Source organism: Lepisma saccharinum, chromosome 20 (assembly GCF_977018435.1).
Source record: "Lepisma saccharinum chromosome 20, izLepSacc3.1, whole genome shotgun sequence".
NCBI lineage: Eukaryota > Metazoa > Arthropoda > Insecta > Zygentoma > Lepismatidae > Lepisma > Lepisma saccharinum.
The window spans coordinates 60882356-60901986 of NC_139248.1; the positions used below are offsets into that span (position 1 = coordinate 60882356).

The 19631-nt window shown below is 40.5% G+C and overlaps 1 protein-coding gene across 1 annotated transcript in view; it reads right to left on the reverse strand.

Moving 5' to 3' along the window:
• Positions 1–1084: 1084 nt before the first annotated feature.
• LOC146003489 (uncharacterized) overlaps positions 1085–19631 on the reverse strand; it is a 546114-nt gene continuing 527567 nt past the window's right edge. Inside the window, exon 6 of the mRNA XM_083141780.1 lies at positions 1085–1160. Coding sequence (XP_082997906.1) covers positions 1085–1160 — 76 coding nt within the window. The remainder of the gene's footprint in view (positions 1161–19631) is intronic.

A 19631-nucleotide genomic window follows, 5' to 3' on the forward strand; every position in this document is an offset into this window, starting at 1 on the left:
AGTTCCCAACTTCGCATCTACAATTTAGTCTATCCACTTCATCCTTCTGATACTAGTTGTCTGTGACACACTGGACAGATGACAAAATAGAAATGAAAGAACTCAAAATTCCAAAGGTAAGCAACACATAATATAATGTATATTCAGGGCATTATGAGGCAAGTGGCAAAAATGGTTGAAAATACAGGGATATAAGTAGTAGTAATAAAAGCTCTCCGCCGACTGTGTTTATCTACGCACCGGATACACATGTAATAGTTTGCAACTGTTAGGGCAGTATATTCGCTATTGATTGATCATTAGATTGTTGCTGTGGTTGTACGTGTTTTAGCCGTAATGTAACAACGTGAACCTCGGATACTTCCGTTATCAGCACAAAAGTACCACAAGGCGTAACACAAACCTGAAGATATCAACCTTGCAACGAGATTTGCAAATATAATTGACATGTAAGCTGTAAGTCCAATAAAATTTATTGTTGTTGATATTTGCCATGTAGGCTGAGACAAGATCCGATATTGACACTTCATTTTGAATACGTTTTTACCATTTCTCATATCGTTGGTTCACTTCTCCCTTCCCCTGAGATGACTGCTGATCTTCTGGCTGGTAGGCTATGATGTTCGGTCTACTGGACGCGCTTCTCGCTTCGTTTTACAGCTAATAATGTGGTTGGTAGTTTGTAATTTTTCACAAAATTTGTGTGTTCCTTGCAACCCTGCCGTGCGCCTTTTAGTCGAAGGAAATGACGTCACAGATACGATGAAATGTTGTGTTGGGTTGCCATCATCCAGGCGGCAAAATGGGCTTTTTTGAACGACTGTAGCGCCGAAATGATGCACCAACGAGAAAAATGTTACTGAGAAAAGTTGTTTGTTTTGATGTCCTCTATACGTTTCCGTGGTCCGTGGGCGCCATTAAAATGACACCCTGTATATATATATATATATATATATATATAATCCTATAGCGCAACAGCCCAATATCGGGCCAAGGCTTACCTACCGACTGCTGGCCTCCCTCCCAGGCGAGCCACCAAGGGAATATATATATATATATATATATATAGTGTAAAAAGAAACACTTACAGCGATTTCAAAGTCCTGAGGCTATAGAATGCTGTCTTGTCAATCTCCTTAATATCTGCATGTTTCAGCACTCTGCAAAGAGAAAAATATATAAACTCATGTTAAAGCCAGCTACATGTACATATTAAAATATACACCACAGAATACAGTAAAACCTCGTTAATCCGGACTAATAGGGGGATAAGTTGATCAGTTTAACGAAAGTCCGGATTAACTTAAATAACCTAAAAGAACAGTAGAAAGTGGATTAAAACTCCGTTCATAGCAACAAAACACGTTTATTATGGTGTATTTAAAGGGCAAAGGCCTAAATACACTAGGGTAATTTGGGGAAACTTAGACATTTTGTAGTTGGAAACACTGTGCCTCCGAACTGCTTAGAAGGAACACGTGCACGCTAGTTGCTGCGAGGCTATGGATGTGTGAAGTAGTGTTTCCGCCAGGTTGATGAATTACAGAAGGCATCTCTAAAGTTCAGGAAAATTAAACCGAAGTACAGGTGAGTGTCAAAGTACTATTAGTACATAGTAGTGATATAAAAATGCATGTTTTGAACATAAGATATAAGAAACAGGCCGAACAGATTTTGATTGTGTTGCATACCAGGTAATGATCGGCTGTAATTTCCCTCCATTTACGTGTGGTCGTTGAATGGTGGCAGTGTTGCCAAACGCAGATAAAAATTATGAAATGGTACTGTGCATTTTATGGTAACTCCGACACTAAAAAATCGGGGAACTTCGACATCGGCTTGTTTCTTATAATATTGGATCACTAGAACGAATTTTTTAATGGATGATTATTCCGTATATTTGCAGATCCAATATGGTGAGAAATTACGTGATAAAGAGTACAAAATGCAGTTGGACTGCCGAAAATATTAGTAGAGCAGCAGACGCTGTGAAATGTGGAATGCATTTAGCCACAGCAGCACGAACTTTCGAAGTTCCACGAAGTTCATTGTTCTGTTGCTAGTGTTTGTAGTGACAAGACAGAATAATAATTGAACTTACCTTCTACGTCACAAGTAGGCCTACGTTCAGAAGAACTGCCTGCTTGCAGTGAGAATATCACTGAAGCAGGAACTTCACGATCATCGCATACCACTTTCCACGCCTTGACAGAAACGCCAACGAAATACAAAGCAACCAATGAACTAGGACTATCTGCAGAGACACGAAAAAGGAAAACTAGTGTCCAACAGGGAGGATTAGGCCTAATGGTGACTTCCTTCACGTGCATTGAAGGAGTGAGGAAAAGGAGAAAACTTGAAAATCGTAGTGAAACTGCTAAGAGGGGAATTAGACCTACTCCTATTAGGCCTTAGAAGACGAAAGCTTCCAGGTCCACAAGCAAATATCTTACCTCCGAAGCTAATGAGTGGTTTTGTCCCATGTGTAGATAATGTTCCGTATGGAATGAGTGCTGATGAAGGAGACTGGATGCAACTGCGTGTCACACTTGGTATCATGAAATGTGTCCCTGGTGGTGAAGATCCATACTTCGTATGCTACATTGTTCTGAGAGTGATTAGGGACTTGTTATCTTCCCATCACTGTTATTGGAGTGTAGGTATGGCATTTTTTTAAGGAGTATATTCAATATTTTTCTCGAAATTCACTTATAGAATACAATATATAATATATAGTGTATAAAAATAATTCCACAGAATATTAAAATGAACGTAATATGCCTTGTCGAAGTTCCCCAAGCCAGTGACGGGTTACCCAACTTTTTGGGTAACTCCGATATTTTACAACTCTCTCTCTGACATAAAATTGCACATACTTATTAATTAAATATGGTGGAAATTCGTTAATATGTCAAATTCATAAACTAATTTGTTTAATATGGAATAAAGAAGAAATCCCTCAACAGTGGAAAGAATCCATAATTCTTCCTGTGTTTAAAAAAGGTGATAAAATGAACTGCAATAATTACCGTGGAATTTCTCTACTCTCAACAACATACAAAATATTGTCTAACATTCTTTTAACAAGACTAACTCCATATGCTAATGAAATTATAGATGATTATCAATGTGGATTTAAACGTAACAGATCAACTACAGATCACATTTTTCACATCAGACAGACACTTGAAAAAAAGTGGGAATATAATCAAAATGTCCATCAGCTATTCATTGATTTAAAAAAAGCATATGATTCGGTCAAAAGAGATAAATTATATAATATATTAGTAGAGTTTGGAATACCTAAGAAGCTTGTTAGTATGATAAAATTCGTGTGGGTATTAATATGTCTGACAAATTTACAATTCATGATGGGTTAAAACAAGGAGATGCATTATCTCCATTGCTCTTTAATTTTGCCTTAGAATATGCTGTTAGGAAGGTAAAAGAAACTAAAGAAGGAATTAAATGGTGTGACTCAGTTGTTAGCAGATGCAGATGATGTATACTTACTGGGAGATGATGTGAATACAATTAAGAATAATGCATAATGCTAAAATATTTTTCAAAACTGCTAAAGAGATAGGTTAGGAAGTTAACAAAGAGAAAACTAAATATATGCTTACAGGCCGAAACCAAGTCTTAGGTAATAATCAAAATCTAATTATTGATAACAACTCGTTTGAACCAGTTTCCAAATTCAAATACTTAGGAGTGATATTAACAAATGAAAATTATATTAAAGAGGAAATAAAAAGTAGGCTCAATTCAGGAAATGCATGTTACTTCTCTCTTCATAAACTCTTGTCTTCTTGTTTAATATCTAAGAAACTAAAAGTTAAAATATACAAAACAGTAATTTTGCCTGTAGTATTATATGGATGTGAAACTTGGTCCCTTACATTAAAAGAGGAACATAAATTGAGAGTATTTGAAAATAATATCCTTAGGAAAATATTTGGACCTAAAAGGGATGAGGAGACAGGTGAGTGGAGAAGGTTACATAATTTAGGAGTACATAATTTGTATTCATGTCCAGATATTATTAGAATAATTAAATCAAGAAGACTTAGGTGGGGAGGCCATGAGCACGAATGGGAGAGGAAAGAGGAGTTTACAGGATTCTTGTTGGGAAACCTGATGGTAAGAGCCCTGTAGGAAGACCAAGACGAAGATGGAGGGACAACGTTGAGATGGACCTAAGGGAAATCGGTAGGGATGGAAAAGAGTATATAGATCTTGCTCAAGATAGGGAAAGATGGAAGGCCTGTGTTGTTGCAGCCATGAACCTTCGGGTTTAAGAAGGCTAGAGAGTGTTAGTTAGTTTATACTTATGTTCAGCATATTTTCACATACGTTTAATATTATATCGCAGATAGTGTTAGCTTTCAAAATAAAGTGCATATTGTGCCATTACATGCTTCATTATTTTTATATTTGATGAAATACCCTTAGCCTGTCGGAGTTTCCCCAAATTACCCTATACAGTGCAGTACAAAGTCTGCGGGAAACAGAATTTCATCAGTGGTTGACTGCCTTTTCCTTGGGAAGTTCTCTTGTTGACTTCTAGCCACATTTAAAAACTTTGCATTCTGCTTTTTCTTTTTTTTTTTCCCTTTTGCCTGTCCGGATTAAGCGAAGTCCGGATTAACGAGGTTTTACTGTAGTTTCAAAAATAATGTATTCTTTAAGTTTCATTATTGGAAGAAACCTAAAAATTAACAAAGTAGCCTAAATGTATTTGGATGACTAAATGGAAAACGACTGCAGTACCTTCACCTTCACGGAACAGACCGAACAGGCTGTTCCTTCTCATTTTATTGTTCACCATTCTACGTCCAACTTTACCACCGCCCGAGCAGGTAGGGACTTAAGCCAGGAACATTCGGCAACGAAAATTGAACATTCCAAATTAAGAAAAAGAAATTGTCTTCGCATTCGACGTGACGAATCGAATACTAATTGAGGGGTATTTATTTGCAGGGTTGTTGAAGGTCCAGGAATTTTAAATACATTCAATTCCGGTCCAGGAGAGGAATTCAGCAAGCGTAAATGGGTTCTGGACCGTAAAGAACCTTTTTATCTGTAAAGTGTTTCAATTCGGTCCAGGAACCTTTTTACCAGATCAATTTAAATACGGTCCAGGAACCTTTTTTCTGGATCAATTTAATTACGATCCAGGAACCTTTTTTGCGGGTCAATTTAAATTCGGTCCAGGTACTTTTTAATGATGCAATACGCAACTTGGACCGAATTTAAATTGCGCGAGAAGAAAGATTCCGGTCCTGCAGCGGAACCCAATAGAACCCATTAGAACTTATGGGTTCATGGATCTTTAACAATCCTGGAATTTAGAAGTTGGAGGTTGGAAAATTGTAGTTAAAAAATATATAATATAGTGGTCTCGCTCATTTAAAAGTCAGATATACTAAGGTTTGTAGAATACCTCATTTCTTTTTAGAGCACTGAATTTAAAACAAGAACAAAGCTATATTATATTCATCTTCGGTAGAAGACAATTACACTCCCTGAAATTTAAAAAAAATGTAAAATACCTGTTTTAAAGCTTGTTTCCAGGTGAATGTAACATACATCTTTTCGAGAGGAGTAATAATAACATGAGCCTTCACCGCAGCTCCAGGGTGTTTATCTTCTACTCGTGAAAAGACAAATTACCCATAGTCCCTTCAGCTAATTGGAATGTTTACAGAACAAATTTCTGAGACTCTCGGTAACACATTTGTCTATATAATACAGATGTTGACGTAGGAAGAAAATTAACATGTCCTTGGGAATTTCCAGCATAGCGTCTGCTTCCCTTGAATAATCAGCGCTGATGGAAGTGGTGGAAGGGCGTGTTCGCTGCTGGAACCATGTGAGTTGAAGAGGAAGGCGCCAGCATATTTTCTGGAGCCCTAAGCCTTCTGGAACTCTCTGGAACCGAGGATGAAACATCACTCTGGCCTCCAAGCGGGGGTGGGGGAACGCTGGTCAACCAGCAAGCTTGATTTACTCCCCTCGTTTGTAGGAAAGCTCGAACCAGCGAGTTTGCGTAATAAATCTTGGCTTCCGTTGCAAATAGGAAGGACGCTTCACTGCGTGGTGTATCATCTCACTCCCTTCTGCACGTCTCAGTTTGGGATTGAAGCTGGGAAGTTGTTGAGAGTTTTAAGTGGGCACGAATCGAAAGAAAATTACTTCGAACAAGTGTTCTCGGGCCACCAGCCAGGTTAAATTGGAGTTGGCTTATAACGTTTCGAGGACATACATTGCTATCATCTTCAGGGAATGTAGAAATGAAATCAGAAAGGTTAAGTAATCCTGGCCCCCAAAGAGCTCGCCGGGATGAGTGGCACCTAGCACAGGTCTACGGCAACGCCTCGTATTGTAAGCGTCCCCCTTAGGTTCTTGGTTCTCCGAAGAGTACCCTTTCCCTTCGGGGCCCTCCATAGCATGCTTGCATAACACGTTACTATAGGGGTGACGGATTTCTTACTTTTTACAGGAGAAAGTACTTACGGAAATAATTTTCTGTAGCGTTGTGAAAGTAGTTTTGATCCATTTTAATGCGAATGCATGTTGTATTCTGCGAAAATCTCTGTTCGACACGCTGTTTCTGCTGCCGCCATTTGCTTTCTGCACGAGAGCATAATGTTCCGTGGGTTAGATGACGTAAACCCCATAGTCAGTGTTTCAAACTCACCGTGTTTTCACTATAACATGACGTGTCGAGTATTTTTTTTTAACTATGCTTGCCTAACCTAACCTAACGGAAAATGGTTTTGGGGGCTAACGTCAATGGTTTGTGGGGCTAATGTGAATGGTTTGTGGGGCTAACGTGAATGGTTCGTGGGGCTAACGTGAATGGTTTGCGAGGTATTGGCATAATTTCAAATCCAGGCACGAAAATAGGTATTTTCCGGTGATCAAGGTTGCAACACTGCATAAATCGACAAAACACTGTCACAACGCGCGATGAACCAGTACGCTTTCGCCATAATGTGTGTTACAGAATCGAAATAACGAGTAACAGTAAGTACTCGTAAATGTAAGAAATATACATTATTTTCGTTAGAAATTCATTATTTCACCTAAAGAAATATTCCGCATTCCAGAATATTACGTTAGCAATGTAAATAAGTGCGAAAGAAATTATTTATAAGTGTCACCCCTATAGTAAAGTAGTATGCATGCTTGTTAGGGAATACCTATAAAGCACGCCTAGCATGTGCTGATCAACGGTGTCTGCCTTGATGGCACTTACCGGTAGTATAATTAGAAGCCGAAGGTAGAAGAGAGGAAAGATAATAGCTTTTTTGCGTGAGACAGGAAAAAACCTGCCGCATGCATAAATTGGCAGTAAAAACCACCAAATTTAACTAATTTCAACATTCGTGTGCGGAAATGAATCATCATCATCTTGTTATTATGTTGGTTTTGTAACATTGTTAGAGTTTCAGTCGGTGGGACTATGCCTCAGTGTATGTCATGTGTCTCTTCTTTTAACATGTTTGGTAGTCTCTAGATAGCTGTCAATTGTCATACCCTACAGCTGTCGCAGGGGTTTGGGTATGGTTGAGGGGGCTGGAGGGTGGATTTGGAATGAATTTTCCGGTGGGTGCGGTGGATCATTATTTACTAAAGTCTAGGCATTTTATGAACATTTCGGGCTGGCTGGACTTGTCCAATAAGTCGTATTGTTGGATTATCAAAATGTGGTAATTGCGCCCAGAATTTTGTTCTAGTGCGGAGCATAAACTCAAACAATGTTTCAAGATCTAGGTCTTCGTGGAGTTGTACATTACGGGTATATCTATCAGCTCCGGATATGATACGTAGTGCCCTATTTTGGACACTCTGTAGTCTGCTTAACAACGATGGTGCAACATGTCCCCATACGACGCAGGCATATGTTAGGAAAGATCGTATGAATATTTTATATAGGGAGACTTTGGTGTGAAGAGCCAGTATCTGGATCTTGAGTAAACTATACAGTTGTCCAACTTGTTTCGAATATATATTTTTGGAACGTTAGATTTTTATCCAGTGTGACACCCAAGTACTGGACTGATGTCTGTAATGGTATGGTTCGTTGATGTAATCTTAGTCTTGGGTTAAACCTTTCTCTTTTCGTAGTAAGGAGTACAGCGGAACTCTTTTCCAGGTTTACTCTGATTCTTCATTTTGCAGTCCAATCTTCGTAAAGTTGGAGATATCTCTGTATATAAGTTTCAGCGAGTGTAGCTCGAATGCTGGATGCGAAAATTGCTGTATCGTCTGCGTAAAGTGCAAGCGTTATTGAAGGTGGTGCTGGCATATCGTAGGTATACAAGGCATGAAGCAGTGGCGAAATAATCGATCCTTGGGGGTACCCCTGCCGTGATGGTTCGCGGAGTTGATGTGACCCCGTTGAAACGAACAATGAATTGACGTCCTTTAAGAAAAGAAGACAGCATTCGGATGTCATTGGCCGGAAAACCAAGGCGATGTAGTTTATAGAGAAGGCCCTCAAGCCATACCCTATCAAAAGCCTTTTCTACATCAAGGAATACACTCAAGATAGAAGCATTTCTGTTGAAGTTGATCGTGGCTAAGTCTATTACGCGAAGTAGCTGGGTGTCTGTTCTATGATGTGGTCGGAATCCGTGTTGAAAATTTGGCAGCAGTTGCTGTTGTGTGAAAGCTCGGAGGCGCTCTGCATACAGTCTTTCAAATGTCTTCCCTAGGTGACTAAGAAGACTAATTGGCTGGTAATGCACCGCAAAAACAGAGCTTTTTGCCCCTTTAGTATTGGACATACGGTAGCCATTTTCCATAATTCCGGGTAGTAATTGTGCTTTAACATAGCATTGAATATGCGTGTGACATATGCCATTAGTTTTCTAGTGCCTCGTTTAAGGTCTGCAGATTGGATGTTATCTATTCCTAATGCTCGACGGTTATTTAACTGGGAGAATTTCGCTGCCACCTGCCGAGGTGTGAACAGGATCGGTATTGCTGGTGGGTGTTGTTCGGTGAAGAATTCTTCTTCCCAAAAACCTCCTCTATCGTAAGGGCACTGGTTTGGTGACATTTGTTCCTCATATTTTGTCACAAATTCCTCGACTTGTTGTTGGGGTTGAAAGGTGAGCCCCACTGCTGTATGAATAACAGGGGTACGTTGTATTTTCCTTTTTCCCTGTAAATTTCGTGCAAGTTGTCAAAATTTGGAAGGTTGGCCATCTGTTTCACTGATTATCGTATCCCATTTGTGTACCATCTCCCTTTGTATATGAAGCCTGAGTTGACATTGGACTTTGTGGAGATGGAGGTAGTGAGGTATGCGGGAAGTCTGGAATTTATGTCTGGCCCAGCGTTTGACACGTATGAGTATTCTTAGTTGGGCATCTTCTCCTGCAGCAGGCCGATGTGTTGGTCGTCTTGTTGTTGAAGCCTTTTTGGCGGCTGTGATGTGGACTGTTATTAGATGGATAGCCTGTTCGATTTCAGGAAGGGTCTCTATTTTGTCATGTAGATCTATATATTCATTAGGATGTGTCCGGTATCTTTCTCAATCCACTATTGTTACTTTCAAAGGTGGGGAGAGTTGAAGGAGTAGATTATGCTGTATTTAAAAATAAACTGGTTCATGATCCGAGTTGAGTGCCGTGATGACTTCTGGTTCTTTTGTGAGTTGTAACCCTTTAGTAATTATAACATCTAACACATCTGGTCGCCCACCTGTTTCGGGAAAGTGTTTATGCGAAATCCCAGTTGACCAATAAGTCTGTATAACTGGTTACCCGCTGGATTAGGATGTCTGGAGTGCCATTGGCCATGTATAATATTGAGATCTTCCGCAAGCAGTATTTTATCACTTAATCTGAAGACTTCTTCAAAGTCTTTGTCTATTATTTGGGCATGTGGTTTTGCATAACCTATTACTGCTACAAATTTGAAGCCAGGGGCGTATACGTATTTCCACTGGTGAAGCTCCTAGATGTTGTAATTGGTTCATTTGCAATTGTTGAGAGGGGATATTGGTTTTCACCAATATTAGTAAACCTCCTTTCCTGCCGGTTTTTCTGTCAAGTCTGTACTGAGTATAGTTTGGAAAATATAGCTGCTATTTTGCGTTGAGATGAGTTATACAAATTAGCATCACATCTATTTGTTATTCTTGTAAAAAGTGTCGTAGGAGCAGTCTTTGCGTCAAAAGCCCGCTGGCATCCATTCTACCATGGATATTTGTCGTTTGAGAATTGCGTTTTCATTGGCTGCAATGAAGGAGTAGTTCTAAGAGTACCTCAACCATGACGGTAAGTTTTCCAGGGTCATCTGATGCTGCAGCAACACGTTGAAAGCCGTTTCGGAGGATTGGAAGTAAGGATCGTATGTAATTGGAAATGCACCCTGCAATCTGGATCATGTCGGATTTGTAGTGGTTCTTGAAGTTCCAGTCTGTTGACTCTGCCTTTGTATTTGTCAGTGTTAATCGTTATTCGTTTGTCTTTGTCATGGCGGGATAGTCAAGAATAACTGAACTCGTTATTTCTAAGTTACTCAACGGTATTTTCTACCTTTACAAGTGCAGTCCTCTTCAAAGAAAAGCCCTGCCTCCGCTAATATACAGGCGGGAAATTCGCATCGCACAAAGCACTCTCTGGCCTCCACAAGTGCACAAGGAATTCTCCAACCTGCTTTAGGCTGTTTGCACACTCCTGTTCACCTAATGTTGCACTCTTAAAGGGTTCAACGGTTGAACAATGTCCCTTTTTATCTGAACAGTAGTGTACAATCTAAAATGCAGTGACACGAATGCAAAGCAGGACTGAAACGACTCTTCATAAGCCGAAATCGTCAGCTTCAAAATCATCTACGCTGTAAGCTAAACAAAATTCTACAAGAATGCTACAGTGGCGAAGGTATTTTCATCTTCATCAATGCAGCCTTTTAACCTCTTTCACTTCGATACTAGGAAAATTAACCTCTGACAAAGGAACTCTCTTTTCGAAGCGCGTTCTTGCTGTGGATCTAATCGAGTTTACATTACGACAGACAAATTGAAATTCCTGAGTCGAAAATAACGTTGAAGTATGCACTCAGGATCAAATCAAAATGGTCATTCAGCCGCACAAAATCTGAACGCAGAAATTGTTGGAGTGGATTATAAAACATTTAAAATGACAATAAAATGAACTTCTTGTTAAAAGTTCGAATCAAATGTAACCTGGTGTCTGATCGTAAAGGTGAATAATTACGATGCAAGATAAACAAAATACACGGAATATCATCAAGCCTCATGAAGTTGCCTTCTTCACATTGTTGTCAGTAACGGGCCGGCGATTGGATGACAAAACTGGCGTGATTTGGAGATAAACATTCCTGAAATGCTCGCTTCCCTGCAAGGTGTTGTCTAAATCTATGGCGGTGGTAGAGCTTCCCATTTGAAACTTCCTATTAAACCTCTTGTCTAGTCTTTCGGCGAGCGGCCTACATGCTGGCAAGGGAAGGGGAACGAGGAAGCAACCAATTCAGCGTGATGAGAAACGCAGCAGCTTGCAGAACGAGATGCGCAGCACCACCTTCCGCGGCGTCGTTACTCTGGGCGCCACCAATGTTGTCTGGTTGGTCTGCGGCGTATTCCACGATCACCACTTCCCTTTCCGGCATGTAGGCCGAGTTAGTCAACACACATAACGCCTTGCAGAGATGCGAGCATTTCAGGATCTCGTTGTCCCATTTTTATTGTCTGTGACTGTACATGGAGCAGATTTACATATAACAGGTGGCGCAAAAGTCATCATCCTATTTGAACTGACCTTTATTTTCACGTCTTGTTGTTTATATCAGTAGTGTTTTGTCAGTTAAATATAAGATACTCACGAAATTTATTGTGTGCGAAAATCAATAAGTATACCCGACATGCAGCCCGCGAAACAATAGCTCCTTTGCGTGACACTTTTCCGGGCAGAGTAATATCCCGTTTTGGTGATTTGCCAGATTTTTTCCATTGCGGATATTTGAAGTCATTGGTTTATGTGAATAAGGCAGAGACGTTACAGCAACTATAGGACAATATTCAGCATGAAATCGAAAACATTTCCACGCAGAGTCTTTCCAAACACCATGAAAACGCAATAAAAAGAGCAAATTTGCATCAATTCGAATGGTGGTCATTATTGGATGTTATCTTTAAAAATTGAGAACATAAAACTTACAAATATCAATAAAGGTTTAACACAAAAAAACCTACTTTCTTTAATTTAAAACCCAAGCTATAGGCTAAGAAAATCAGGTGATGACTCTTGCTCAACCTTGTACAGAGTATAAGCTCTTCTTAAAAAAAAAAAGGTATTTTCGAGTACAATTATTGGGATCGGGGCATCGGCTTCTAAATAACAAATTTACCGGAACAGCGGGCTCTCGAAGGTTGAAAACCATTGGTATAATATTATTATCAATAGTTTAATAGGCTTACGTAGAAACTTAAAATTCTCGTTAACCCATTCCCTTTACTCTCTCCAATAATGCCTTCAACAAAGGGTTTTCGAATGTTACTTTTCTACGGCCAATCTACACGTTAAGCTTCTGAATGTTCCAGCACACTCTCAAATATCCTGATGCAATGTAACCATCATCGCCAGAATGTCCATCAGTCGAACACAGCAGTGTAAGGGCTCGATTGAAATCTGATCCAATGTGCCATAAAGTGAGGCAGTTTTCAGGGAACCTTCAGACCGAAGCGACAAGCGACACACCTCGCTTGCGAACAATCCAATCAGCAGCATCGTTTCACGCCGTAGCGGCATGAGAGGCCGCACAAGCCTTCTTTCGATTGGAGACATCTGAAAAGTGACACATGTCACTTGTCGCTTAGATATGAATTCTCCCCGAGACCGAAGTGACAAGCGACACGGGCCCCATCCAGTTTGTAGAAAAGCTTCACTTCGCACGGCGACCACCAGACCGAGACGATATGACACACGATATTGAGAAAACAGCCCGGTTCGAACGACAGATGAAGCTTGCATGACTTCGCCGCGTGTTGCTTCGGTATAAAAGCTTCATAAGGCAGATTTCATGCCGAGGCAACAGGTGGCAAGCGACACACTGCAAAGCGATACGCGACTTCCACAGCGAAGCGACACGCGAGTTTTACAGCGAAGCGAGACGAAAATTTCACAACGAAGCGACACGGGTGCCACAGCAAAGCAACACTCGAGTTCCACAGCCAAGCGACACGCGAGTGCCACAACAAAGCGACACGTGAGTTCCACAGCTAAGCGACATTACAGCAAGGCATAGTAACATGATATTACATAATGATGCTGTATGCATGCCGTTCTTCAATATTCCGTACCGAATATGTTTTCAATGGTACTGGCAAACAACTTTATTCTTACAGCTCGAATTTAAGTGACTACCTTCATTCTGCAAATGTATCTTGAGTTGTCGTAGTTTCGAACTTAACTTTTGTTTCCCAGGAACAATTTGTTCCAATGGTGGGTGAATTCCTGTTTCCCCCTGTTCACCCTGCCATTCACTTCTGCTTGAAGCTTCATTCAGCACTTTCCCAACTTCGTGATGTAATTGCTCTTCCTGAGGGACAGCGAGGGGATCTCAAATATCAGGAAACTAAGTGAAGAGGAATTCCGCCAAGCACATTTCTCGTGCAAGCCCTTCGGAAAGGGATTTTTCATGACATTCTAGGATTTGGTTACATCTCCAAAATATGAAGGGTGCAGATTCCTGCCAAAAGAACAATTTACTATAATATTTTCTGACATAAAAATAGCCCTATAACACGTTTTACTGTTCAAGCTTGATTGATTGATTAGGCTCATTTTACTTCGCTTTTCTGCCACTTTTGGCTAATCGCGAAGATGAGGGTGAGTGATGATATGTTGAAATTGAAGAAGGGATACTCACAAAGAACACCCTTGACCAGGCGGAGTTTCAAACACAGGACCCCTGGTGTCGTAGCGTGCTGTGCTAACCACTTCACTACGAAGGTCGGCGTCTGCGCAAGCTGTAGCTCTTAAATGAAATATTTCCATATTAACGAAGCATTTATATCAACATATCAGAAGACACAAGGAAGCTCCTTTGACACATGATTTACGATTGCAATTATTATTATTAAAGAATATTTCGTATTGTATCAAAACTGCATTGGCTATGTATTATTGTATAGACCTCAAAATAACAAGCAATATCCTGAATTCATATTAAATTATTATTTAATATTATGGACAGTTCAGTTCGACAATTTTTACATTTCCTTATTTTTACGTATCGTCTGCATATTTCGGCCAGGCCTGGTGAACCTGCAGAATTTGTGAAAGAGCGCTCTCGTATGCAAATGTGTACTGCAGAGCGAGCAGAGACGCTGTAGCGTTGAAAGAGGCTGAAAAGTGGTTTCGTCGGTCGCGTTCGTGCAGTGGGAAACCCTTCACTTCAACTGATTTGTGAGTAAAAGTGCAGCGTGGCACTGTGCAAACTTCTGTTTGTTTTAGTTTATTTCTGCCACTTTTGGCTAATCGCGGAGATTGGAATGAATGGTGATAAGATTAAATTGATGTAAGGACAATCCAGTCGCCAGAGCCTCGTTAGTCTGCAACTATGTGAAATTACGGTTGAAATTTGGGTGTCTAAATACAGGGTCACCACAGAAACCACCCAGTGCGGCATTGTGATCGTGGAAGACGAAACAGGGGGTGGTTCCGTGAAAAGGTGGGCTCCTCCCCCCTTCAGTGTTTCTTTTTACCTCCTGCTGCTGACTGGGCTTGAGGTGAGTGTACCCACGCAATTCGGTAAGCTGGGGGGATCCAATGGGGCTACAGATCCTCTCATATTTTGTAGAAAATCAAATATTTCTAATGAATGCAGCCAAGAACTCGGGATAATTGCAAAACCTATTATAATAACCTTCAATTTATCTTCGAACAACTTTTAGAATGAAGGTTAATAATGGTAATTACTTAATATCTTATTGTGTATCCAGTCGCACTCCTAGAACGTAGCTATGTATTATCTACATTTACAAGTGCAGTCCTCTCCATACAAAAGTCCTGCTTTCGCTAATGTATAGGCGAGAAACTCCCTTCGCACGAAGCGCCCTCTGGCCTCCACAAGTGCACGCGGAATTCTCCAACCTGCTTTACGCTGTCTGTACACTCCTGTTCCCATGAAGTGGCACACTTAACGGGTTCAACATTTGAAGAATGTCCCTTTTTATCGGAACAGGAGTGTACAATCGAAAATGGAAGTGCTGGTATGCAGTAACACGAATCCAAAACCATTCCACAAGCCGCTATCGGCAGCTTCATCTACGCTGTGATTTTACAAGAATCCTACAGTAATGAAGATATTCTCATCTTCATCAAAGTAGCCTTTTAACCTCCTTCACTCCCACACACTAGGAAAAGTAACATCTGACGGAGGGAAAGTCTTTTCGAAGCGCGGTTCGGATCCCCCTTTGAACCGTAGGTCCAGTCCCGATTAGCCTTACTGTGCATAAAGTGTACTTAAAACACCAAATCAACTCAACAACTCTTTTCGAAGCGCGTTCTTGCTGTGGATCTATACCCTGTACCAGCTAACTGTAGACCAGACAAACGAGGACAAGACTGCGCAAGACGTGACGCGAGACGGCTACACCAATGAACATTGAGAGAAACGGGATTGCGTAATGGACGACTGGAGTTACCCGCTTTCGCTACTTTGCTCTGTCAGCGTTGCAAACTTTTGAAAACGTTACCGTACGCACATTGCAAACTGACCATATTTTTGTCTCCAGGTCAGTACGCTTGGATTAAGAATTTCTTAGGGAAATATCAGGGATAAAACAGCAAGTACAAATTTTGACAAGCCGTGCATTTAGCGTACGGACTAAGGACTGGATCGTACGTCCGTACATGCCATGATATTTTGACCATACGGTTGGCAACGTTGCGCTTTCACCATTCGATCTCACTCCTCCTCCTCCTCTGCCGCTATGCGCAACTGTGCTCTACAGTTAGCTGGAACAGGGTATAATTGAGTTTGCATTACGACACACAAATTGAAATTCATGAGTCGAAAAGTACGTTGAAATATGCACTCAGGACCAAATCAAAATGATTGTTCAGCCGAACAAAATCTCAACGCAGAACTTGTGGGAGTTGGATTCTAAAACATTTAAAAATGACAATAAAATGAACTTCTTGTTAAAAGTTCGAATGAACTGTGCCCTGGAGTCTGATCGTAAAGGTGAATAATTACGATGCAAGATAAACAAAATACACAGAATATCATCAAGCCTCATGAAGTTGGCACTTCAGATTGTTGTCATTAACGGGGATTAGGTGACAAAACTTTGAAATGATGCTTCCCTACTAGGCGTTGTGCGTGTTTTCTAAACCTACGACGGTATTAGAAGTTGCCGTTGAAAATCTTCTAATATATAAAAATGGATGTAGGTGTGTGTGTGTGTTTGTTCCGCCATAACTCTCGAACGCCTGGAGCTATTTCAACCAAACTTGGTACACGTATCACTTGCTATATGGAAAGAAATACTGTGGAGGTAAGACACCCCTGGCACCCCTAAGGATGGGGGTGGGAAGGGGTGACATTTAAAAATAATCTAAAACGACCGATATTAGTGTGGAATTCATAGTTTTCGGGGTCGCTAAGATAAATAATGACACTTCCAATACCGTTCAACTCCAAGTTCATTTTACACTATAGTTAGAATTCAATATTTTTCCTGTCTAATAGAAGATTGGGATAAATAAATACCAAGGCAACGCCGGGTAACCAGCTAGTTTGCTATAAAAATCCACTTTTCGCCGTGGAGTTAGACAACACGCATTGCGCTTTGCAGAAAAGCGAGCATTTCAGGATATAGGTGTGTCATATTTATTGCAGCTGACTGTACATGGAGCAGATTTACACATATTATCGGTATCGGAAAGTATTGGTTGACATTTTCCGGAATCTAATTATCCAAAATTTGAAGTTTCTTTATATCTTGCATCAGTTTTTTGTAAAAAAAACTGAATTTTATGATAACATGTAATTTCATATTCTGATGTAATTCTGTATATTATATAGCAAAACTCTTGATACAGTGATGCATATAAATAAAGTGGAATATTTATACAGTGTGTCCGAGAAAAATATACCAATAAAGAATTTAAATAACTCAACAATCGTTAACGACAGAAATGTCCAATAACGTTTATTTGGAAGAGAAAATCATAGCTTTCTTTTTAAAAAAAGAACAAGAAAGAAATTTCACCTTAGTAGATCTCAATGTGTGCTCCTTTGGTGGCGCGACAAACATCAAGGCGGTACTCAACCTCCATCCAAGTGTTCAACATTTGATGAGTGACAGAGCCACATGCATCGATAATTCTTTCACGGAGATCATTGAGGTCTTGCACAGGTGTTTGGTAAATCATAGTCTTCACATAACCCCAAAGGAAAAAGTCCAAAGGAGGCAAGTCTGGTGACCGTGGTGGCCATTTAATGGGTCCACCCCTCCCAATCCAATTACCTGCGAAATTGTTATTAAGGAAGTTAGTAACACAACGGGCATAATGTGGTGGGGGGGGGGAGCCCATCCTACTGAAACATGTACCCATGAGGTATACGAGGTACAGCATACTGTTGCAACATTTGCAGGTAACTTGCACCTGTAACTGTAGCTTCCTCAAAGAAAAAGGGCCCAATTACGGAATCTCGTGTCAAACCACACCACACATTCAACTTGGGGCTGTCGCGTTCATGTTCAACAACTGCATGGGGATTCTGCTCACCCCATATTCTACAGTTATGCCTATGCACTTTTCCGGAAATGTGGAAGGTAGCCTCATCTGAAAATGTTACGCGTGTCAGGAATTCATTGTCATCATTAATGCGTGATAGCACTTCACTAGCATAATCAAACCTAGCGGTTTTCACTGCACTTTAGTTTCTGAACAAGCTGTAACTTGTAGGCTCTAAGCCTTAACCTTTTATGTACGATATCATGCACAGTAGAACGTGGAATTTGAAGGTGAGAACTAGGACGACTCACAGATTTACGCGGGCTTCTCTGGAAATCTTCCTGAACTGCAACCACTTTATCCTCGCTCACACGCTTCCGACCACTACCTTTCTTCCTCAACAAAGACCCTGTTTCCAGCAATTGTTTATGCCATTTAACAATGTAATGACGTTCTAGTGCTTCCTGTCCATATTGTTACCGGAATCTTCTTTGTACCGTTACAGGAGACTTCAATTCTGCAAACCAAAAGCAGCACTCAACTTTCTGACGAACAGTAAACGTCGCCATTGTACAGACTACTCACGAACAAAGCCGCGCATGAGCTTAATTATGTTACGATTTTTTCCCTTCTGGTGGTAAAAAAATTCCTTTCTTCCCTCTTCCAAATAAACGTTATTTGACATTTCTATCGTTAACGATTCTTGAGTTATTTAAATTCTTTATTGGTATATTTTTTCTCGGACACACTGTATACTAATATTAATGAATATCGTATAAAACCCCTTAAAGGGTTGTTAGGGATTTTAATCTAGGCTGCGCCAGCCTAAAGCTACTCGCTTATGTGAGAGGTACTTTATAGCTTGGGGTAACACCCCTGAGAAATAAGGAGAACACTAACAACATTCAATATTTAACGCTTCGATTGGCTGGTCTGGCAGGGTCATGATAACAATAGAAAGGATGTTCGTTTATCTGTATATTCCTGTAGAGTTGATCGTCTCCGCTTATTTGGTAGATAAGGCACGGTAAAATTTGATGTCGCACCATTCCCCGCTGTAACTCTTGCGCATCAATCGATAATCAGACTATAAATTGGAGGCAACACCTCTTCACTCTATAACTTTCGGACTACAACTGGGGCTGAGATCTGTTATCGCGATCTATTTAAAGGGGATTCAAATTTCCGATCGTTAAAGCCGTTGAGCCAGTTCTATCCTGTCGTTAACGTACTTTTTGCATAAAGCTGACTTTACTTTATTTCCAATGATTTCCTATCGATTCCCGTGTCAGCGGAGTTTAAAGATCCACGGAAGTTCGCCGGTGTAATATGCTTTTAACAAGTCACCTCCAGCGCCTCAGCCGGACCCCTTGGCGAAGTGATTAGACTATCGAGCTATGACGTTAGGGGTCCGGGGTTCGAATCACACATATATTCTGCCCAATTTACAAAGGGAAAGGTGATATAGGGAATAGCGAATCCAAATAGCTACAGGGGGGTTATCATTGTTGTCCGTGATGAGCAAAGTATACGGTCACTTTCTGTACCGGCGTCTACAACATTGGTGTGAAATTTTTGATGTTCCTTCACTCCTGCAAGCAGAATTCAGGAAAAAATTTCAGATCTTTGACAATATACTTGTGTTACAAGCATTATTACAGCAAAAGCTGGTGGAAAAGAGAGGGAAATTATATTGTTGTTATGCACATATTTGGATAGGCGTTTGACACAGTGAACAAGCAAATGTTGTGGACAAAATTACGGGGACGGGTGTGTCTGCCAAAATGATAAAGGCGCTCCAGGCCGCCTATGAAAAGGTACAGTTTTGCGTTAAATGTGGGAATTGGAAAGTGACGGGATCAACTGAATCGGTACTGGGGGTGAAAGAAGGCTGGGTAC